At 35.5% G+C, this 25,581-nt stretch overlaps 1 protein-coding gene across 2 annotated transcripts in view; it reads right to left on the bottom strand.

Annotated features, from left to right (window-relative positions):
- Nucleotides 1-25,150, bottom strand: part of WASHC3 (WASH complex subunit 3) — a 58,503-nt gene extending 33,353 nt beyond the window's left edge. For both annotated transcript variants that reach the window (XM_061205430.1, XM_061205428.1), the window contains exons 1-5: nt 25,047-25,150; nt 24,347-24,445; nt 14,543-14,608; nt 12,516-12,623; nt 8,656-8,766 (exon numbers count right to left, since the gene is read on the bottom strand). In XM_061205430.1, the coding sequence (XP_061061413.1) occupies nt 8,656-8,766; nt 12,516-12,623; nt 14,543-14,608; nt 24,347-24,445; nt 25,047-25,097 (435 nt within the window). In that variant the 5' untranslated portion in view covers nt 25,098-25,150. The remainder of the gene's footprint in view (nt 1-8,655; nt 8,767-12,515; nt 12,624-14,542; nt 14,609-24,346; nt 24,446-25,046) is intronic.
- Nucleotides 25,151-25,581: the final 431 nt, after the last annotated feature.

Below are 25,581 nucleotides of genomic sequence, written 5' to 3'. Positions count from 1 at the left end.
ATATAATATTACCAAATGGATACTGACAACCATCTAACTTTGTAGGGTCTGCCCACTATGTGTTTTCCCTTCAGTGTTCTAAGGAAAACAAGAAATCAGGAAAACAAATACATCAGGAAAGCAAGAAATTTAAAACCTGAATTTAGCAATATTATTGTTTACTGCTCTCTAACAAAAATATATGAGAAAAATAAAATAAGGAATAAACAAAAGGGTAAATATGTCATAAAGCAATACTTCTTAACCTTAAATGTGTACATGGTATGACTGGTTCTGGCCTCCCTAACTTTCAATTTCAAGGAAACTTGGGAAGGATTCAAAAGGAAGCCATAATATTGAAAAATCATAATCTGGAAAACTGGCATAATAATTCTTTACACATGGTTTCCTTAGAGGTTAGTTCACTGACTTTAGCAGAGAATAAGTAATTTGGGTAGTTTTTGTTTTGTTTTGTTTCTTTGTTTGTTTGTTTGTTTTTTGCCAAAGATACAACAAAAAGTACCCGTTTCTAGGTTTTCCAGATACTCAGGCCATGGCAAAGCATAGGCTGTTACCTCAGGGGCTCTCAATTGGCAGCTAACTGTCACTGTTTTCTGCCTTAGGGAAAATCTCTATCCAATCCTTCTTGCATTTGATGCAAGATAGAATGTAGAGGAAGCAGGATAACTGTGGTCACTTGAGCTCCACTTATGCCAACTCAAAGTTACTACTCATGCAGTTTACCATTCTGCTAAGCTTTGCTTATCTCTTTTATAGTCAAATGGAAATGGAACTGAGAAGGATAAAGCATTTTCCCTTTTCAATTTTCAAAGCTGGCTAAATTACACAACTAATTAAACAGACATGTATGTTCACCTGTATCTTTGCTTTATCTACATTCGTATGTGTGGGAGATCAATCATTGTACATGCTAGCTTTTACCTTCAATGAACAGTGTGATGCTAAAACACCAGAGGAAATTGTCTGCCTCCAAACCTTTATGTAATCAATAAATACTGACCTTGATACTGGTTAGTAAACCTTAGCTATTATAAACAAAACACATATTAAAATACCTACAGAATTAAAAATAAAAAATAGCATATAATTGTTAAACTAAATCTGCACCAGTGTTTTCCATAGCTCTGACTATATATGAACCAGTAGCTCCTCCTTTTGACTATACTGCCAATCACTGATGAGGAACCTACCCTGGAACTCTCTAGACCATGGGAAGTCACATGTGGGTCATGTCCCAAACAAGGTTTTAAAGCCCTTAATTACTCTTAAAAAACTATACCTTATCTAAAGAGTACTCTACTTCATGCTTGATTAGTTTCCCCAGGTCCAAGGTATATAATTTCTTGATGAACATCTTTAATAATCAGTTGAAGACTCTTTCCTTAGGTAATGGAACTCACATTTCCCCAGGCCAACATCCACTGCTGGCAACAGATGCATCAGAACCACCAGAACCAAGATTATTCAATTCACATTTTAAGCCAGCCAAAGAAAATAGAGCTTTTTTAAAAAACTAAGTGTCCAAAGAGACTGTTTTGGCAAATATGGTTTCAAAAAATACAAGTCATTAGCTTCTTGATGTGGAAGTCGAATTTTCCCAATGTACAATTTATTACTGGCAAAGGATTCACCAAGCTCTGCCAGTAAAAAGGGGGGAACTGTTGGAAAAGTGATCTATGCACACAATTCCAGTTATGTTATAAATGCAATATATAATTTAGTAAAGACTTGTGCTGCACTATTATGACAACAAACATTAAATCAGAATCAATTACCTGCCATATTTGGAACACAACATTATTACTGACTGAAAAATCTTCTGTAAAACTTGCTTTAAAAGGAAAAAAAAAAAAAAAAAAAAAAAAAAAACCAGTAAACGCCAGCAGGTGTTCCAGGAACATTCATTAATAATGAGATCCAAATTTGGAGATCAATTAATGGATTATAAATGTAGAGAGAACTTTAGATATCATTTTATGTTTGAGGGGACTGAGACCTGAGGAGCCAATATGGTCTGAATATGGTCACACAGGATTGCATGACAAAGCTAAGAAACTATATAGGATGTTGCATCCCAGAAGTACGAAGTAAAGATCTTGGTGTGTACCCTGAGGCATTCAAATTGTCTCATAGGTAACTACTTCCTGGAACTGTAATCATTTTGTACCTCACAGAAGGTAGTAATCCAGGGGTGACAGAAAAAGGTACAGAGACCAAAAAGAAGGGCACAGCTTACTTCTCTGTGCATTGGTACTTGTGACATTTGAAAGATTTTGTTGGCTTCTGTTTAAAGGAGTTTATATTAAGCAGTTTTAATTACCTAGTCTCTAAAGTAGATTTACAGGTATGTGACAAGTGAGGAAAGGCAAATATAAAAGCAATACATTCCAGGAGATATCTAGGACCCAGGAAGAGGAAGTTTTCAGGGCAGCTTACAAAGAAAGCCAAAAAAGACTGTAGTTCATCCTGATACCCAGAAAGCCCGAATTTTTTTTTAAAACATCAGGGTTTGTAAGTTACAGGACTTTCTATGTCTTCCTATCTGAAATGAGTGATCACTACATGGGTAGTCGGCAAATTCAAACTTTTATACAAGTGGAGAAGCTGAAAGTGCTTGAGAAACACACTCACTGTCTTATGAGAGAGAATGACATAGTTCTAAATAACAATTCAGGAAGGAAGGAAGAGAAAAGATTACAAGAGGGTTGAGGACTTAGTAAGTATTAAGATGCTGAGTGGAAGAATATTATATTTTGGAAAAAGATGAGAAACTAAGCATATGTGGAATTACAGGTATAAGAAAGACTCTGCTTATGGAGCAGCAACTCATATTTTTAAATGACAAAAATATAAAGGCAATTAAAAATGAAAGAAATCCTATTACTGTCCTTAGTAGCGGAGAGAACTTGTGGCACTGTTAATTCCCTTTTGGGTACAGAATGGTTATTTGGGGGATCTTAGGAGTAGATTTTTATATTGTTGGTATATAGTGATTTTTTCAGAAAGACAGGTTTTCTGGAGACCATGCTATCTTTCCTTTTGTTGATACAAACAATTCCCTAAATTCCAGAATGTAGGCTTCTAAAATTCAGCTTTGATAACATGCATCCATAGTAATGGTTTGGTGGGTCATAAACTACTTGAGATCATACCAATAGACAAAACAGAACTCATTTGATGAATTATGCTGATATGGCCTTTCTCCACGTTAATAACTAAAACTAATTTTTTAGTGATGGTAAGCAAGAGAAACCTTAGTCACCCTCTGAGGTTGAGAAAAATTGGGCATTTTAATGAAAATCTACAATCATTTTGGGAAAGTGAAACACTTTCTAGTATTGATAAGGCAATTTCTAATAAAGTTACCCTCTAGAATTAGCTGGGGTTAGGCTCTTACATCAAATTTGTTTTTCTTTCTACCTATATCCCTCTGAACCCTGTTTGTTCTCAGTCACTCTCAAGGAACTGAATCACCTTGGAAGAATAAACAGCATAGAAGACTAACACAAAAAAACAGGAAGGCAATTTACTATCCTGGAGTATAGAGATACAAAGCTATCTAGATTCTTCCCATGTCAATGACAGAAATTGGAATATTCAATAATACAGACTGCAATGGGTCTCTAATGACTCTTCTCTACTTCTGTGAGGCATTTTCTAAAGCAGGGTAGTATCGTAATTTGTTCTTTAAAGTTATAGTTCTGTAAAAATACAGATACAGGAAACACAACTAGCTATGCAGATGCTACTGAATCAATATTTTAGGTGATGACTTATGACACTAGAATGATTATACTCCTGGAAAAGTGTTAAGTAGTTCAGAAGAACCAAAATTTTATGCTTAGCAAGACCCATAGGTATGATCAAGGGGCTTTAAACTGAAATCAAAAAATTCCTCAATTAAAACTGTAAGACTATGAACAATAATAACACCACAGGGGAGAAAAGCAGAGTAAAAGAACTATCAGGTACTGATTAAGAGAAGAGATATAAACAAATAGAAAACAAATCCAATAGCTTAAAAAAAAGTATGTGTGTCTATTTGTATATAGCAAACCTGAAATTTCAACATAAGTAAATCTCAGGGATTAACACTTAGGAATCCATGAATGGGAACTGGCATTTGAAAGGAGTACCTTACAATGTTTCATAATGGAAGTCGGAAGATACCTTTAAACCAATACATACACATGTATATGGAAATTCTTGAACATGGGATAAAGGAATCCCTAAATGAGGTTAAAGGAAGGCAATAGTTGTACTATCAGAAGGAACATACTTTTTGGCCACCTGAACAGATGGAGGATTTAGGTCAAGTTTTCCTAAAACATGTTGCAAACAAGCACAAGGATAAGATACCGCCATGATGGGTGGAGACATTAGCTCTTTACCTGTACTGGCAGCTTAATTTTGTTCAAATCAGAGCATCTGATAAATTCCTAAGTTACCTTGTTGAAAATTTCATCCTCCAACAAATAGAGAAAGCAATGAGGGGAATTGATTTAACGATTTCATACTTAAATTTAAACAAAAAGCCAGAACTGAATGATGATGCAGAAGTGATAGGAACTCTAGTAGTGACCATGCCAATGAAAGACAATCCTGGGCATTGTCAAACATGTTGCTACATCTCTGGTTGGATATTTTGACAGTCACTCATGATATTCTTAGGAAACAAGACAAATAGTGGATTTATAGATGGCTTAATAACTATCATCGAAAGAATAATGATTGGCAGGTTCACATCAACCTTGAGGGAGACCTCTACTTGGTCTATTCTTGGTTTGGTTCTACAAAACATTTTAAATCAGTAACTTGACGAAATAGGAGAACATTTATACATTTCTGGGGGACACAAAGTTGAGAAAGAGAGTTATAATATGCAGGATAAAATAGTACATTCAACAAGTATTGGGACTTCCCTGGCAGTCCAGTGCAGTGGGCACCGGTTTGATCCCTGGTCAGGGAAGTAAGATCCCTGCATGCCGCACAGCTCGGCCAAAAAAAAACCAAACAACCAAAAAACAAACAAAACAAACAAAAAACCATCAACAAAAAAACAAATATTGATTGAGCACCTTTTTAGGTAAGGTGTTAAAGTGAATACAAAGATCGATCAAGATATAGTTCTTCCACTCATTTCCTTTTCAACACAAGTAGATAAAAATATTTTAAAATTATCAAAGAACAAGATATGAAGTGAGAAAAAATACAGATAAAGTGGTTGGACAGATAGATGAAGGGAGATATCACTTCTGGCTTTATGTGTTGGTGGGTTCAGAATCTGGGATAATTTAGTTAAAGTGTTCATAGGAACATGTCAGATGAGTAGAATTTGGACATGTAGTGGTCAAGAGAAGGGGGATCTAGATTCAGAGGTGGGAAAGCATGGAGCTTATATTGAGAAAGTTTTGTGGTTTTGTCTGAAGAATGAAATGTAGGACAGGGAGCAGTAGGAAACAAAAGTTGGGTAATAAGATTCTGGGATACAGGTTGGCACAATGAACTAAAAACAATAAAATTAAATTTAACTTGGATGAACTTATAATTTCAAAGCAAAGATGTTGGTCCCTGCTTTCTTCTTGAAAATTATTACCCCCAAACAATAAGGCAAAAAGAAAAAACACGCACTCCAATTTTAATGACTAAGAGGCATACACGAACCACAATACATGGAAATTAAAAGCAGATAAAAGAATGATGACTTAGCATAGCAAAGGAAGGCCAAGTCCATGTGCCTGAAGAGGAGGATACCACAAAGAAGCAGCACTTCCAGAACACTGGAAATGTTCAGGAATTAGAAACACCCGTACCAAAGGCAGAAGGGAAGCAAAGGACTAAAATCAAGGAAATTGGGCTAAAAACATCAAAAAGTCTGAGGCAGAAAAAATTAAACCCCTGCTCATGGTGACACCAAGCAAAAAGGATGGGCTAAAGCTAAGTGCCAGATACTGCTATAGAATTAGATAGTTTAAAAAATAAGAAATAAAACTAACAATTTATTACTTCTTAAATGTTTTGAGATAAAAATTATTTGGTGTTATAAAACAGTGTAAAGGGGCTTTCCTGGTGGTGCAGTGGTTAAGAATCTGCCTGCCAATGCAGGGGACACGGGTTCGAGCCCTGGTCTGGGAAGATCTCACATGCCACGGAGCAACTAAGTCCGTGCACCACAGCTACAGAGCCTGCACTCTAGAGCCCGCGAGCCACAACTACTGAGCCCACGTGCCACAACTACTGAAGCCCGCGTGCCTAGAGCCTGTGCTCCGCAACAAGAGAAGCCATTGCAATGAGAAGCCTGCGCACCGCAATGAAGAGTAGCCCCCGCTCGCCACAACTAGAGAAAGTCTGTGCACAGCAATGGAGACCCAACGCAGCCAAAAGTAAATTAAATAAATAAATTTATTAAAAAAAAAAAAAACAGTGTAAAATATTTTTAAACAGTTCTTAATCAGAAGAGCATTTCTCAAAGCACGTATGCTCTGGCTCTGAGTCCCAACTGCAGAGATTCTCATCTAGTAGGGTGGGAACTAGAAACCTATATCTTGAACAAGTTTTTTACTCGAAAAACCACTGAGCTAGTGTAAAACAGAAATCTATCACCAAAACCTATCAAAAATTAAAACAGTATAGAGAAAAATACCATCATTTTCATTCATAGGTAAATACTATGTGCCAGGTATGGTTCTAGGAACTGGGAATAGGGCAGTAAACAAAAAGGTGTATATTCTAGGAGCAGCAGAGACACAAACAATGTACGTAAAATACGTAGTATTTTGCATATAATTAGATGGTTATATGAAGAAAAATATAGTAGGGAAGGAGTAAAAGGAATGGGACTAGAAAGAAGGTAACATTTCTGCAAATATTTGAAGGAAGAGAGGGAGCAAACCATAAAGATATTTGGGAAAAGTGTTTCAGGTAGAGAGAACTGATGCAAAGGCCCCGAGACACGCGACTGTCCATATATTTATTCAAGGAACATCAAGGAGGACAGTAGAGCTGGAGCAGAGTGAGTGAAGATATGAGATTAGAAAGGTAATTAGGGAACTAAATTGTATAGCATCTCACGGGCCTCTGAAGGACTTTGGCTTTTATTCCTAGTGAGATGGTAAACTACATGATTAGAAGAATAAATATGTAAAGAATCATTTACATATATACATGCAAACATATGATATATATTATATATGAAATTCTGAAAAGCAATGAAATTTGTCTAAGTAATTAATAACAAAAATAAAATTGACAAGTGATGTCTGGGAACCTTAGTTGGCTAAATAAATCTAGACAACATCTAATATGGTACCTTAGGGTAAGTGTTTAATAAATATTTGTGGAATAAAAGGACAGTGGATTAATACTGAAAAGGAAAATAAGGATTTTTCAAATTCTTGTAAAGTCAGAGGCAATGTATTAAGAATATAACAGTTATCCTAAGATGTGGTCTTTTATCAAATATTTCAAGGCAGTCATAGATATCAAGTAGATTTTCCCATTTCCTATTTTATATAGGTTAGGCAAGAAGAGACTAAATAAAAAGCCTTTCAGAGTTACTCTGAAACTTTTCATCTTTTGTTTGAAAGTGTCAAAGACATAGTTTTTAACAGTCCATATTTTAAGCTTAGCTTAAGCTTTCCTGGGTTTTAGTTTTAAAAATTCATTTATCATGATTCACACTCAAACTAGCTCTATTTTACTTTTATTAGTTTAAAAAATTTATATATTTTCAACCCAAAGTCTGTTTTTTTCCCCAAAGCCTAAAGCCCAGAGCTTTGACTGTCAATGAAGAATTTTGAAAGTGACACAGCTACTTCTGACAGCTAGAAAAAGTGAATGTACTTTCTTCTCCCCATTGTCACCAATGAAGCTTCTAAATAAGCCAACCTACTCTTTCTGGTTGTCAGACAGTCTTAGTTTTTAAATTATTTTGGTGATAAATAATGCCAAGAACAGCAAAACTGTTCTTCTTTAATATCAGTCCTTCTTTTGCCTGATAACAGAATTTTACAGAAGCATTAATTTTTTGATCAACTGAAAAATGGACAGCTAGCTCCTTTAACTACTGTAATAGGACTTTCTACAGGAATGAAATTAACTTCTGCTGTTATAGAAGAGCAAATATTGTGTTGTACTTTTTTGCATCATACCATGTAATGATTTCTTAGAAAAAATACACATTCTCAAGTCATAATATTAAAAGCATTACCTTACATGGCCAAGTGACTTATGCTCTTTTCTATGAACCAAACTATTGACAGGTGAAATTCAGAGTAAAAATACACAAAAAACCATTTGTGTTAGCATACAGGAAATTAAGCTAAAGCCATACGATTTACTAAGTGAATAGTCCACTTTCATTCCTCTATCTGATACATCCAAGATTTACAAAGATTATGTAAAGCGAAAAATTTACATAAATCTATACTAAACTATGTTAATTTGAAGTGTGAGGTCAGTTTTAATTAGAAAGATTTGACTTCTGCTTACTCTTTATCAGGGCATTCATTAAACATAGAAAACAAGTAAGAGAGTAGAAAACTTGGTGACTCGGTTTAGCAGTTTTCTCAGATTGAAAAAATAACAATGAAACCTCCAGGGTTAAGAATTTCAGAGGAGGCTGCTAGACAGAGAAGACAGACCAAATTAGCTTACCACTTGAACCATTTTGAGATATCTGGCATATCTTGGATCCTTGGCTACAGTTAAGATATTTTCTGGTGTTACTTCAGTTTCCTGTGGTCCAGAGTCTTGCAAACTGTTCGGCTGTAGAGAGTATTGCGTATAAATCTTTAGACAATTCACAAAAGGGGTCCGTCACGTTACTTAAAAGGGATGTTTCTTTTTATAATTCTAAAGCAATCAATATCTGAAAAAAATCATATTTCTAAATTTACCAATAATTTAATTATGGGATATATGTTTCCAAATATTTACAAATACTTAAATATGATTTCAGAGGAAGTTACACTTAATATCAACACTATATGGTTCCGTAAAGATGAAAATATATTCATGGCATTAAAAAATCAGAATTCTGCTTTACTTGTCCCAAGTGCTGATATAAAACATGAATTATTGATGGACCTATTATTTTAATAAAACTTTTAATAAAGCTAATAAAGCTATATGATTTGTCAACTGTTCAACTGTAGCGGACAGAAAATTGATTTTCTGGGTATCTATACCGTCTACACAATTATATTCCTCATTCATTGAATAATCTTGTTCTAAGTGGATACAGCTATTCTAACATCTTTAAAGGCAATGCCTGGAGAATTTGTGGAAGAGAAACCCATTTCTCAGGCAAAATTACGTTTTTATATATTTCAGCTACTGATGAAATTATTAACATTACAAAAATTACTACTTATAATGAAGAATACTGGGGAATGGTCTTTATGGACAAAAATGTTTTTATCATATAGGCAGTTCTCAACTTTGCATGGTACGATGTTAACTGAAACTTGTCCATATTGGAACCCTACCTTCACTTAAGTGCAAAGCTAGGACTGTCTATATACAGTTCTTGATTTTTCTATCAACCTAAACATTTAGAGTAAGTCTAGTTAGTGAATTCTCACTCACTATCTGTATGTTAGCATTAAGAGTAAGTTCCTTAACTGAATAAAATCAATTTTATGTCTACATATCTATGCTGAAATGTAAATAAATCAAAAAAATCTTTAAGTATTCATAGTTTTTAGAATATGAATTATATGTTAAGGTTTTTCCTCAGATAATTCAAATATAAAGTAAATCTCTTTTAAATGCTGAAGCAAATAAAACATCCAAAAATCCTTTAGGTTACTCCTGTTATATGACAATGCCAAGTGTACAAAAGTGTGCACGCACGTGTGTGTGTATATATATGTTTATATACACATTCATCTGTAAAATACATAATTACAAACTGTCCAAAACATTTAATTAAATAAAAAATTCAAACAAGACCCAAGTATGCTTTTAAAAACATAGGGACAATAAACTCATACAGTAGCACAATGGAGCAAATGATAATTACATATAAGACCAATGGATTTTAAAACTCAGCCTTTAACTTTGGCCTAATAAGTAAGACCTCAACAAGGTTTAATTATATCAGGTCTTCCACCTTTGCTATTTGAATGACTCAAATCCTCTATCATATTTCTCAACTGTCCTTCATTTTATTCTCAAATTAATCTCAATCTGCACAGTTGGATGTTCTATTGTGAGTAATGATAAGATCTGAACCATGAAATTAAAGTTGCAGAAAAATCAGCATGCAAACCTTGGGTCTTTGACTCATATATATCAATAGACTGGAGAATGCAATGAATGGATGATTAAAAAAAAAGTTCACGATTATCCTTTATCTGATAAGTGAGTTGACTGTAATGTCAATGGAAATTGTGTTAAGCAATACTTCAGTCCATTTCAAAACATTTTACATAAAATATACCAACTAAAAACAATGAGAAGAAATTAAAAAGTTGATTTCAATATTAAGAACATGCTGAACATGCTGATTTTATTAATCCAATCAAGACACAATTTTAGGACATTTTTAAAACTCAGGAAGCCAATAACACTTCATAAATTCTCCAAATGAATTAATATACTACTTTTAAATAAAACTGCCAGAATATCAGGTCATTCTGAATTTTAGATAATTCAGTTGTGATGACTCATAATCAATTTTTTGAGACCTTAAATAGGCAAGACCAACACAACTGCGTAAGTTTTAAAATACATATTATAGATGGCATGCACAATAACACCTGGAAAAATTAATATTAAAAGTTAGATACCATTTTAGAAATTTATAGAAACATATGACAGTTAGTATCCTCCAAAGAATAATTACTAGGTAGGGTGGAAACATTTAATATTTTTTACACATGCCTTGTTCTAGAGAAAGGATGGTCCATCTTTAACTGAAAAAACCTTGTGAAGTTAAACTCCTCTAAACATCTGGATTTACTCTTGTATATTATATATATTCCAGTGGCCATATCATAATGGAATTTGTTATATTAAGTGGATGTTTAATTTTCTAATATCTAATTATTAAGTAAATGGTCATCTAATTCATTCCCCAAATACATAATATCTCTAAATATATGGCTCCTCCCACAGGGCCTTGCACCACATGTACTCAATATGTTTAACAAGTTCAACACAGGTGCTGGAGACAGTGCAGTGTAGCATATAAGAGCTAGGATTCTTGACACCAGATTGCCTGGGTTAAAATTCCAGCTCTTACTGTTTGACCTTCAGCAAGTTACTTAACCTCTGTGTACCTCATTTGACATATCTGTAAACATAGGGCTGTTGTGAGAATTGACTTAATTTATAAAAAGCACTTAGCATGCCTCACACAGTAAAAAACCTTTACATGTTTAGTTATTATCATCATGGTCAACACCATCATGATCTAAAAAATATCCTGTGAAAAGTACCTCCAGGTACAAATGCAGAATTCCATATAGATAGGAAGTCTGCTTGTTTGGTATCACTTGTTAGACCACCATTTTAGTGATTATTTTATTTTGGATTTTAATACCTCACTGAGATACACTAGAGATTATCTGTTCTTAAACAACAAAGAATTTTTATTTCTTGAAATAAAAAGTCATATAAAATTTAAATTTATACAGAGCATAAATGAACATTAAGACATAAGAAACAAACACAAAGCATGGGTCTTACTAGGATGTTGATTTAAACAAATCAACTCCCAAAACACTCTTTTTAAGACAAGTGGTATTTCTTAGATCAGGATCTCTCAAATTTCAAAAGTCTACAAATCACATAGGAATCTTGTTAAAATGCAGATTCTGATTCCGTAAGTCTGGGGTAGAACCTGAGATCCCGCATTTCTAACAAGCCCTCAGGTGATTCTGAGGCTGCTGGCCCACGGAGCAGACTTCAGGCAACAAGGAGTTAGATATTACCAGGGAATTATTGTTAATTATATTGTATATGATAAAGGCATTGTGGTTACACAAGAAAATTTCAGAACTTTTCACAAGGAATTATATAGGGGTGAAATAACATGATGCTTGGAATTCACTTCAGTAAGTGACAAAAAAAGATGAAGCATTTGCAACAAAATCTTAACTGGTGAATCCAGGTAATGGGCATTTGGGTATTCATTGTACTATTCTATTTTTGTTTACGTTTGAAAGTTTTTACAATAAAACATTTAAAAGATACATTTCTTATAAGAACTAAGAAAAAAATTTCCATAGTGAACTTGAAGAAAACAATTATATTCAAGATTTTTCCTAGTTCTGTATAGGTTTTCTTTTTTTTATAGGCAAGAAAAATATTAACTTCAGGAAGCCCTTCAAAATAACAAATGAAAAGCTAATAACTTTTTTTCAAACTTCATTTTCTATCTTAAAGTTTAAAATATTACTATTCAAAGTGTTACATTTTTATTTAACTTCTTTCTTCAAACCTGCTGATTAGGTCTATTTGGTTCAACCAAGATATCTGCTCATGTTTCCTGACACTTAAATACTTACCTGTGATTGCTCTGAAGTGGTTTCAGAATGTGTTTCATTTGTGATCCTAGTGACACTTACAGGAGATACTTCAAATGTGACATCATCTAGCCCTGGGATAGATGACAACTGAGAAAAGAAAATTAATGTTGGTATATGAGGATAATATTAGGTTCTTAAACACTAAGTTTCTAAGTGTGTGTGTGTGTGTGTGTGTGTGTGTGTGTGTGTTTTAAATAGTTGTCTTAAGTTTTTAAGCCTATAGAAATAGGTTTATAAAATCTCATCTTTGGTTGAAATTCTCCATGCCATAAACTACTTAAAAGTGAAAGGCATTCACAAATAAAATATTTTTGAAGAATTTCTCACCAATCTAATTTAGCATATCACCATTCTTTCTCAGGAATTATTTTTAAAATCTAAGGAATCCTAGTGTAAGGAATGAGAGCATGGGATTTGGAGTCAGATTGCCTAGGTCTAAGTCACAAAATATGTGACCTTGTGTAAATCATCCTAGGCCTCAATTTTCTCACTTGTAAAGTGGGGATAAGAAAACTTACCTCACAAAGTCGTAAAAAGATTTTTACTAAACATATTTTGTTACCCCTCAAAAAGTGCTTTGTAGCACATTTTAAGTTTGAATAATCTGGGAAATGAGAAAACTCTTGCCACATTTTAATGTATGATACAGCTTATTCCTTTTTTTCTTTAGTAACATCACTGAATGCATTACTAAATAATGCATTACTAAAATGCATTATTTTTCATACACAAAAAATGAGCATGTTGTCAGTGGTTAAGCATTTCAGGTTGGATTTGCAAGATCCATGCAAACCCTCTTTTCTGATTTCATCCTGATATCAATGATATACATTTGTCAAATGTTTGGCTAACTTTGAGGATTAACTCTATGGCCATGGAAAAAATTAAGTTTAATCTGTCCATATGGCAACTTAACTTGTGACCTTGAACTCTAACTTAAGGATTCCACAAACATTAAAATAATACACATATTCATTATAAAGAATAATGAAAAACCAATGGTAGTAAGATCTGAAGCAGCAATATTCATTGAGAACTGTTGACTGATGACAGTATTTAGCGCAGTGGCTATGGCCCAAATAGTTTCAAGTGGGTATGGCTACTAAGAGACTATCTTGAACATGTTCAAGGCCAAGTATCCTAAATTACAAGCTAAAGAAATGTTCTGAGGGAAATACAGTGGCTGAAGTCCACAGGAAGATGTAGAAAGTACAAGCTAGACATTCTGATCCTTATGTTAAAAGATATTAGTCATTTCACTTCCTTATAAATATTCAATACATATTTTTTCAGATCAAACTTTTGGATAAAAGGACAAAGTCACATATGTATAGCTGATTCACTTTGTTATAAAGCAGAAACTAACACACCATTGTAAAGCAATTATACTCCAATAAAGATGTTAAAAAAAAGGACAAAGTCACAAAAATATACTAGCATCTCCATTATTTTATATACAAGAAAAGCACACAAAACCTGCAAGCTTTCAAATCAAAACAACCTTCTATTTTTGATTTTATAAGATAAAAAGTTATCTTTTGTAATTTCTGGTATCAAAATTGGTATTCTTTATTTTAGTATTTAATATATTTACAAATGGAAAACAGGTGATATTTTCTCCAAATTTTGCTCTGGAGACATGTAAAGTTTCACATAATTTTTCCTGTGTTATCAATAATTACTATTAAGATAATTGTGAGTTTTCCATCAAATGAAGTAAACTATGTAACAGTTCAATTTGTTAACATGTTACTCATTATGCTTTTCATTCAAATAATGAAAGAAAACCTTGACCCACATGTACATTTAAACAGACTCAGTGGTTCATAATGAAGATCATTTCCTTTGCAATTATAATAAATTAAACAAAAGAACACACTGCACCACTTCATGGATGCAGGAGCTAAATTGAATTCATTTCTAAACGCAATTAAAGTTAAGTGTGACTGAGACAGTTGGTATATGTAGAGCAAAGTTTATCCTATAAATTATTCAGAAATACAAACCTTTGCATCTAAAATATTGAGAGTTGTTTCAATTTGCTGGATACGAAGAGAAAGGTCTGCCAGTTTCTGGAAAAGAAAGATTAGAAACAAAAGAATGAAGTCCAAAGGGGGAAAAAAAAAAAAAAAAAAGAAAAAAAAAGAATAAAGTCTGATTAAAATAAACCGTTAACAAGGGTAACAAATGGCAGATTTGAAAATAATAAAAACTATGGTTTAAATATTTGTGATTTTCTAATATACTACTCTCTTATTTATATGAGTAAGAATGAGAACTCAAGTATTCTATTAACTTCATTAGCATGCTTCATGGTTATTTTATAAAGCTGTATTCACAGAAAAGAAAAAGTTACATTTTCAGCCTTATCAAACTCATTATCAGAGCCATAATCAATCATTGGGACCAGAATGTAAACTCCTCTGAGGACAAAGGTTTTTATTCACTGTTATACCCCTAGTGCCCAGAACAGTACTGCACACTTAACAGAAGCCTAATAATTATTTGTTGTTGAATGAAGGAATTCTTCACAGAACACAAGAATAAAAATTAGCCCAAAACAGAATGGAACAGGATCTGCCTTAATAAATTAAACACATAAATATATACAATTAGTCCCAAATACAAACTTTTCAAGTTTGAAAAGTAAAAAAGGATGAAACTGTAAGATGAGTAGGTAATGTTGGAAAGAATTAAAACAAAGAGAAAAAATAAGAAAGAATACTAAAAAGCAAAAGGAATCAACCTACCATCAAAATCCAAGATAAACCAGAACCAAGAGCTTACCATGCTCTAGTTATTCTGTAAAATTAAATTAGCCATATATATACTCCCACACAAATAAAAGTAACATCATAAAATATGATCCATAAGAACATTTATTTAAAACTCCCTCATCCTAAACATTATTAGTGACACAGCCTACAAGCAGTTGGCCAGTTTACTAGTTGGCAGATGTGCAGCATTCTGATTGCTTTCTGGGATATTATCAAGATCTTGACTAACTCATAAGCAGAATTTTAACACCCCAAGAAATGATCATTTTGCCCGTATTTAGAGGGGGAGAAAACTGAAAGCAACCATAGAGTAGTTAGTACTTCTTCACAAGACACTTATTTTTTAGATGAGCATTCTTGATATCTACAAAGATATAATTTAGAAATAAAACATTAGAATCTAGTTTTAATGGCATTTGAAGTTAAGTTTAACCTTGATTTCTAGGATTTGTTTACATAAGGCTTTGATACAAATATAAACACAGGCTTATAAAACATCATATGGATAAATTCCTCTGCAAATTATACATGTTTTCCTGAAAATCACGGAAATTAAATTTTGACAAATCAGTCATTTAATTCACTGCAGAAGCTTAGTAACTGCAGAAATCCCACAGCAAGTTAATTTGTAAAATGAATGATAATTTCTAACTTATTTTAAAATGCATACATTGTTTTGATTAAAATAAGTGAACACATAAAAAGAAAAAATGAATTAAAAATTCATAATTAATATATATATATTATATTATATAAATATGTAATATATTAATATATTTATATAAATATGTACTTTTAAGCAATAATCATCATCACTGTAAACATTTGAGCATTTACCTTAGTATGCTACACCGTATATGCAAGTATCATTTGAAATCTCACACCAAGTCTATGAAGTAGAAACTATTATGATGCCAATCATTTTTTTGATGTGGACCATTTTTTTAAAAAATAAATTTATTTATTTATTTATTTATTTCATTTTTGGCTGCGTTGGGTCTTTGTTGCTGCGCGCGGGCTTTTTGTAGTTGCGGTGAGCAGGGGCTGTTCCTCGTTGCGGTGCGCAGGCTTCTCTTGCTGCGGAGCACGGACTCTAGGCTCGCAGGCTTCAGTAGCTGCAGCATGCAGGCTCAGTGGTTGTGGCTTGTGGGCTCTAGAGCACAGCCTCGGTAGTTGTGGTGCACGGGTTTAGTTGCTCAGCGGCATGTGGGATCTTCCCGGACCAGGGCTTGAACCCATGTCCCCTAAATTGGCAGGCAGATTCTTAACCACTGCGCCACCAGGGAAGTCCCTGTTGACCATTTTTTAAAGTCTTTATTGAATTTGTTACAATATTGCTTCTGTTTTATGTTTTTTGGCCGTGAGGCATTAGGGATCTTAGCCCCCCCACCAGGGATCAAACCTGCACCCCCTGCATTGGAAGGCAAAGTCTTAACCACTGGACCTCCAGGGAAGTCCCTATGATGCCAATTTTATTTTTTATTTAATTAATTAATTTATTTATTTATTTTTATTGGAGTATAATTGCTTTACAATGTTGTGTTAGTTTTTGCTGTACAATAAAGTGACTCAGCTATATGTATATATATCCCGTCCTTCCCCCTCATCCCACCGTCTAGGTCATCACAGAGCACCAAGCTGAGCTCCCTGTGATACACAGCAGGTTCTCACTAGCTATCTATTTTACACATGGTAGTGTATTTTTGTCAAAACTAATCTTCCAATTCATCCCACCCTCCCCTTCCCCCCTACCCGTGTCCACATATCTGTTCTCTACATCTGCATCTCTATTCCTGCCCTGCAAATAGGTTCATCTGTACCATTTTTCTAGATTCAACATATATGTGTTAATATGCGATATGTTTTTCTGACTTACTTCACTCTGTATGACAGACTCTAGGTCCATCCACATCTCTAAAAACAACCTAATTTCGTTCGTTTTTATGGCTGAGTAATATTCCATTATATATATGTACCACATCTCCTTTATCCATTCATCAGTCGATGGACATTTAGGTTGTTTCCATGTCCTGGCTATTGTAAATAGTGCTGCAATGAACATTGGGGTACAAGTGACTTTTTGAATTATGGTTTTCTCAGGGTATATGCCCAGTAGTGGGATTGCTGGCTCATATGGTAGTTCTATTTTCAGTTTTTTAAGGAACCTCCATACTGTTCTCCACAGTGGCTGTATCAATTTACATTCCCCCCAACGGTGCAGGAGGGTTCCCTTTTCTCCACACCCTCTCCAGCATTTATTGTTTGTAGATTTTTTGACGATGGCCATTCTGACCAGTGTGAGGTGATACCTCATTGTAGTTTTGATTTGCATTTCTCTTTTAAAGACGAGAAAACTGAGTCTTTATGCAAGTAAATTAATCTGAACTCAAACACTCCAACTCCAGATACTAAATATTTTTGAAAGAATTTCAGCTTCTTAAAGCACGATGCCATAGACTCTGGGTGTTGATGTGTCAATGCAGACTGTAACAAACTGATTGTAATAAATGTACCATGCTGGTGGGGCATGTTGATAATGGGGAAGGTTGTGCACAAGGGTTGGGAGCGGGAGTCGAGGAATAAATGGGAACTCTATACTTTCTGCTCAATTTTGCTGTGAACCTAAAACTGCTCTAAAAAATAAAGTTTAATTTTTTTAAAAAGATGGAAAATTCCTGAGTATTGCGGAGATATAATTTTTGTTATTCAAAGCTAATAAATGATCAACCTGCTTCTCACTAAAACTAAGATGCTATTGTGCTGAATACTGGGAATCAAATTTTTCTGATCAAATTTCCTAAAATAGATGCTATTTATCTGGAATTATTTAAAAAGATAGGTATTAAAATTTTTTTCAGGATTAGATCATAAATTGTCTTTAAATGGATACTCAAATGTTCACACAAGATAGGCTAAGGATTGAAATACTAGTCTTAGAAAATAAGGGAATAAGGATGAAAATGTTTATTCAGAAAACTACTTGTTGATAAGGAAGATTAAAGAGGCTTGGGAAAAAAACGTTATACTTTCCAGAGCAGTAATTCCCAATTTTTTGTGGATGCAGATTCATCTGGTATGTCAATCTTTTGCTTTGGCACTCATTTTACCTACTTTCATCTACTATTATCAAAACCTCACCAAAACGAAATGACCTGGTTTTTTAATAAAACAAGATTATATGAATGATTTATTCATGCAAGACATGAAAGACACTGATCTAAGCATCAATATATTTTAATTAGTTATAATTTATCTGAATATTCTTGATATCTAATCTAGAAACAACGGTAATTGTGAAGTCTAAAGAAATCTGAAACAACTGTAATTTAATAAAAAAAAGATCTGTGCTTTCTATTGGTGAGAGTCATAGGTCCTAATACTACTGTGATTTCTGTTGACCAAATTTAAAGAAAATGTGAAATTTAAGTTAAAGGTAAAAAAATATATATACATGATTTTTTTCCCCCATCCAAGTTCATGTACCCCAAATTTAGAACCACTATGTAAATGATTTTCTGAAAATCAGATCAACAAAAGGCTTTTCCTCTTGGCTAGGGAAGATCTTTGCTGTGGATAAATCATGTTTTTTAAATTAACCATAAAGGTATTATCTATTTTCTCCAGAGCCGGTTTTTGAGAGTCTAAAATATTAAATATGTTACCTGTTATACAACTTAATGCTTTAATAAAGGATATATTACTATATCACGATTTTGAGTTTTTAAGTATGTAATTGGTATCTTTTGTAATCCTACACATTTTATTTTATGCATTTAAAAACATTAATTTCATTTCACTAGACTGCCAAAGGATCCATGGCACAATTAAGAACCTCTGCTTTTCAAAGATTATTCAGCATAATAAATGTTTTTGAGTCTGTTCCCATGTAATTATTGCTATAACACACATAAATATGTACTTTTTAGAAAGCCACTGTCACTTGACAAAATACACCTGGCTTCATTTATGGGCTGCTGAAGCTCATTTCTAAGATGTTTATGTTTTCTGCATTTTCCTTCTAAACCCCTAGACCACCATAAAGTAGGTTTCTCAACCTTGGCTCTATTGACATTTTGGGCTGGATAATTCTTTGTTGTAAAGGGCTATCCTGTACACTACAGGATGTTTAGCAGAATCTCTGACCTCTACCCACTAAATGCCACAAAAACTCCCCAATTGTGACAACTAAAAACATCTCTAGACATTGCCAAATGTCCCCTGGTTGAGAACTACTACTCTGAAGTGCAGATGACCACGGATATATTGTAAGTAACATGATCAATAACAGTAACTGTCCCCGCCAAATGTCCCTGGTTGAGAGCTACTACTCTGAAGTGTAGATGACCACGGATATATAAGTAACATGATCAATAACACTAACTGTCCCCACCTCTGAAAGTTTCAGCAGAGAGGAAATAGAAATAGTGTCTGATGAAGCTTAGTAAAACCGTGGATTGCGTCCCTCTCTGGTTTCCAGGACATATTCAACCGAAAGTGGTATACCAAGAGATCCATTAATTTAAAATACTGTTTCTTGGGGCTTCCCTGGTGGCTCAGTGGTTGAGAATCTGCCTGCCAATGCAGGGGACACGGGTTCGGGCCCTGGTCTGGGAAGATCCCACATGCCACGGAGCAACTAGACCCGTGAACCACAATTACTGAGCCTGCACGTCTGGAGCCTGTGCTCCGCAACGAGAGAGGCCGTGATAGTGAGAGGCCCGAGCACCGCGATGAAGAGTGGCCCCCGCTTGCCGCAACTAGAGAAAGCCCTCGCACAGAAATGAAGACCCAACACAGCCATAAATTAATTAATTAATTAATTAAAAAGAAAATAGGGTTTTAAGCAAAACATTATTTGGTTGAAGGTTAAGTCTGATGGTGGGCTTAAAAACTGGATGTAGTTTTTTTTAGGTCGTATGAAAATTCTCAGCACTTTTTGCCTGTACTTAAAGATTTTTTAAAAAAGTAACATTTTAGAATATTTAAAAAATGACTAAAACCCCAGTATTCTAGACATGTTACAAGTCGGAGTCAAAGTAACACACCTGACTGCCCTGTTTATTGATATTGAGTACTTTTAACTTTAAGCTTCACAATAAGGTTAAATTTCTGCTCAGTCTTATCTGTGCTATGCATAGAACTTGTGTCGTCCTCCACTTAAAATCTGCAGTCCCAGTGGACTTCCACAAGATTTTGCTGATAAGGGCCAGAATAGAAATGCTTACTGGAGACTTGTGAGGGAAGAAGAGATGACCTAAGTAACTCTGCCACTTGGGTCTGATTCAACTACTTTCCTTTCTCTGTCTTCTAACTTTTCTCCTACCTTGGTTCTAGTCATTAGAAGAGTTACAAAGTGGCTCAGTATCCAGAAAGTTTTTAAAAAGCTACATTCTTCACTTTTCTCTTTCTCAGAGAACTTTAAAACCAGTATTAGTGATGAAGAAAGAGCCCTAGCAATGGTTTCAAATTTAATTGCCGTTTGAGTTTAGCTGTGACTGAAGTTACTGTTTGGGTTTGGTTCAAACCAGATTATGTGAAAAAACCAAAACCGAAACCAAAACAAACAAACAAAAAACCCCCAAATCAACCCCCCCCTCAAAAAAAAAAAAACCCAAACCCACCCAAAACAAACCAAAACCTATCAGGTTTTCTTTTTCTTCCAGTTCACTTCCAGTTCAAAAAGTAATTACTGAGGTTCATTTTTTATTGAGGGAAACAGAGTTGTTTTGGTTCTTGTTTAAGGCTTTAACTAAACAAGGACCACAGGTCTAACAGGTGCTATAAACAAATAACAACCCATTTTGGAAAACTACATTGATCTTAACTCAGGAGAAAACGACACTTCGTGTTTGAATACCTATATTATATCCTTGGAATTTATCATATCAAAAAGACATTATATCAAATAGACATGGCATAGTAAAGAAGAGAATACACATCTAAAAACTAAATTTTGAAATAGCTTTAAAGAAGACACTGCAGTCTCTCCCTTGAAAATGATGTAAATATGCATTATATTCAGATCAGATGGTGCAACAGAAGACTGAGACAGTTTTGTTTTTACCAGTTAATAGATCAGAGTTGGAATCCCAGCTCTTTTACTTTCTAGCTGTGTGACTGTGGGCAAGTTAGAGTAGCTACTGCAGCCATAAATACTATGCACTCAAATACATGGTGAGTGAATGAATAAACGACTAAGCAAATGATTTAAGCCTCTCTACATCTCAGTTTCTGTATTTCTAAAAAAGAGATAATTGGACCTCTCTCAAAGAGCTGGTCTGTGATGATTAAATACATGTAAAGCACTTAGTACAATGCCTACCACAGAATAAGCACACAATAAATATTAGTTATTGTCATCACACCAAGTATTGATAAAAAGTCTACAACTGACATAAACATCCAAACTGCTACAATATGAATTCTAAATAATGAGTTACAGTTAACCCTAGATTATCATCCATTAAGGAGAAAAAGGCATAAGCTACCTTTAAATTTCATGAATTTTTGATCAACAAAATTTTTTCTAGAGTTCAAGAAAGAAATAGGAAATAGTGATATAGTCAAAACAGCCAACTGTTTTGTGGGGTAGTGGAGAGAGGAATAGAAGGGGGGAAAGAGTGAATCACGAGGCTTTGATAATGCATAAGCAATCAATAAACAAAAGACAATTATTATATTTGATCTAGTCTTCAGCAAATAACACTCACTCCCCAGGCACTGAAAACTGTTAGGCCCTACAAAGGTGCGGGGCTATCCCTACCTCAGGGCAGCTCTATGAAGCTGCTTTCACAGATGTGTTTGTTGGTTGTTTTGTTGTTGTTTACTTTTTAAACTGGAGATGAGAAGTATGGGGATGGAGTATTCGCCCTTCTCTGCTAACAATCCTGGAATAGTCTCTCTCCAGATACTTCTCCACCCTACCGTGATATATACAAAGTGAAGGGCTAAATCCTTGGCTTACTGCTTTTCAGTCAGTCAATTCTTTATGCCATTTATAGAGGCAGCAGTCCAAGATAAAACTCAGGGAAGCAAGCACCTAGACTCTGAGCCTGTTAGATAAAAAATATTGACTTGAGCCCCTTACTCTATCAATCATCATATCACATTTCAATTTCTTTTGTCTTAATGAGAAGGCAGATGTGGTTTTGACAACTAAACAAAAACAACAGCTGCAACCTTATACAAGTTAAAATAGTTTTCCTGTCTCCATGCAGTTTTTATTAATATATCTAACAAAAACTATACGCTAAGGCTCTACCTCATATTATTTATAAGACAGAATGAACTGAATATTGTTTGACTCAACTGTGAATTATCTCATTTTCCCCCATTCTCCCTATTTTTTGGGGGGGTGTGTTGTTTTATTTTATTTTATTATACATTTATTTTATTTATTCACTTTTGGCTGCATTGGGTCTTCGTTGCTGCGCGCCGGCTTTCTCTAGTTGCGGCGAGCGGGGTCTACTCTGTTGCAGTGCGCGGGCTTCTCGTTGTGGTGGCTTCTCTTGTTGTGGCGCATGGGCTCTAGGCGCGTGGGCTTCAGTAGTTGTGGCTCGCGGGCTCTAGAGCGCAGGCTCAGTAGTTGTGGCGCACGGGCTTAGCTGCTCCGTGGCATGTGGGATCTTCCCGGACCAGGGCTCGAAACCGCGTCCCCTGCATTGGCAGGCGGATTCTTAACCACTGCTCCACGAGGGAAGTCCTATTTGCTTCGTTTTAAAAAATTAATCACAGGATTTTTATAATAGCTTAACAAGCATAAGTTAACAATAATTAAACTGACAAAAATTGGTATTCACTAGTTTAACTTCTTGAGAACATTCCTATTGTGCCAATCAAAATGCATCTGGAATGGAGATACATCATATATTGTACAAAAAAGTAGGAGACTGGCTAGGACTGGGAAGTCTCTGGGTATTCTCAGGGTATTTCCTGCAGCAGGCCTTGACTTCTGAGTGAAATCATTTTAATTTCTGTATAAAGCATCCTTGAAAGGGTATTTAGCTTTAAGTGGTCACTGAACTTTTGTAAAGTAGAATTTGCAAGCCTACAGAGAAATACTATCATACCAGTGTGGGGCTTTTCTCTAGTCTATGGACAGAGCACAGTAAATGATCTTCTTTAGTATTCAAGTATGTGTATGTATCCTGTTCCTAGTACACCATAATGTCCCCAATGACAACAATCTTGACTCCCACACTTTTTAGGCAGCAACCACCCCTCTATGAACAGTCTCTATTCAAGGACTTGATTGTGGAGGATACTCAGTCAAATGGCAAACAGTAACTTCAGCACTCAGGAAGTTCACGACATCAAAATGGAGCCCTAAGGTTTAACATGATCCTCAAGTGGTAAAGAAGACTGATAAAGAACAACACCTTTTGGTTTCAGACGACTGTTGTTCTATTTCCTTGTCCCCTTTCTCCTTTCTTAAACCCAATTTCAACCCATGCTTCCCATTTTCCTCCCCACTCTCTTTTTTGGCTTTTTATAAGACAGGAGTCCCTGGATCTGGTACCTCACCTGTAACTGGGTTACTTAATCCTTACTTCACAAGTCATTTGCAGAAAATATTTTTTTTTAATTTCCATAATGATGTTTGATGCCCAAGTTATGTTTCTAGGCTACCTCCCCATCATCTTCTGGATCAAGCAATGTAAAATAATTTTAATATAAACTGAAACAATGTATACTTAAAATGTAATCTTTGGGGTAAGAGAAACATAACCAATTTCAAAATAAACAATGTCTTTAACTGTGAAATCTTGGAATTCCTTTTGCTTTCTTTAACCACAATAAACCTTCCTGAACTATTTCACAAAGCTTCTAGAAAATTAATTCAGCAGAGATGGGCTGTAGAAATGATGGTAAGAGAATCAAAGAGGATTTAAGGTATGTTAACATAATAACTGGTTGACAAGAGGTTATGGTACATGAATACATAGACTGTAATTCTTGTTTCACTCATTTGTTACCTTCAGAAGTGCAAGGTGACATCTGGGCTACTCATTAAACGAGTATCACAGGACCTACCTCCTCACAAACTGTAGAAAATCGGTTGAGGAACTGTACAGTGTGCACCACAAACTGGTTTAGAAATGCCACCGTTCTTTTCTGTTGAATAGCTGGCACCTGTGTCACGTAAAAATAAACATGATCCATACAGGAGGAACGTACACCGTGCTATCCCCTGAATATTAATAATAACGAGGCGTTTTGCTGTGTGAGATGAGTTACTGAAAGTACTGCCAAGAGTCATTAACTTGTTTTCCTAAACTGTAGGGGTGGGGTGTCCGAAGGTGACAGAGGCTGCAAAGTTTGAGAATGGGCTCTGGATTCACAGGTGTGAACTTTCGCAGGTAAAGGAAACACACAGAAACACACGAAAAACTCAAAGGCCGAATAAAAGAGGTAGGGTTAGAGGTCGGAACCGGCCCGTGTCACCAGCGCTTCACCCTTGACGATAGGGACTCGTGACCCGGGAAGCGAAGGCTGGGAGAGGCAAATTATCCCCGCCCCCCTTAGACAGCTCGGGAGGGACCCCTTTTTAATGTGGACTGTGGGACTCTCCCTCCCGAGAGAGGTGGAAGACAGGCCCAGGCCAGGGTTGAGCAAAAAGAGACATGGGGCGGAGGGGCGGAGGGGCGGCGGTGGGGGGGTCTCTCTGGGAACCCGGCGTCCCTTCCCCATCCTCCTCCCAGGTCGCCGAAGTCCAACTCCTTCTTTTACAAACCTTAGTCAGGTCTATGCCTGACCCCATGAGAGGAAGCCCATCCTCATCCATCTCCTCAGCGGGCGGGGGACCCAGGGCTCACCCACAAACCCCTCCCCGACCCGGCCCGCCCCGCCCAACCCAACCCGGTAATAGCGTCCGAAAGCCTCCCCCTAGTCCCCGCCTCCCGGGCCCTTCCCGCCGGAAGGAAACGCCTCCCCCCGCCAATCACTCGGCGGCTCCCGGGGAGCCCGCCCCTTCGCACGGCAGTCTGGGATTGATAGTTCTAGCTCCGGATTGTGACGTCGAACGAGGGACGTCGGGTGCAGCAAGGCTGCAATCATAGCAAAATCTTAAAAAGCCTCTCCCCCTGCCACCCCCACCCCCCCAAAAAAGTAAAGCATCGCGTCTGTTTGAGGTTATCCCTGCTTAGTCTCTTCTGCTATATACGCAGCTAATTCATTCGTTAATCAGAAGAAATATATATACATATATATATATTTTAACCGATTAAGTGCCAGATACTCTGCTAGTCCCTGTGGTGAATACAGACTGA

The sequence above is a fragment of the Eubalaena glacialis genome, chromosome 11 (genome assembly GCF_028564815.1).
Source record: "Eubalaena glacialis isolate mEubGla1 chromosome 11, mEubGla1.1.hap2.+ XY, whole genome shotgun sequence".
In the NCBI taxonomy this organism is placed as follows: domain Eukaryota; kingdom Metazoa; phylum Chordata; class Mammalia; order Artiodactyla; family Balaenidae; genus Eubalaena; species Eubalaena glacialis.
This window is presented reverse-complemented; position numbering and strand designations above follow the sequence as displayed.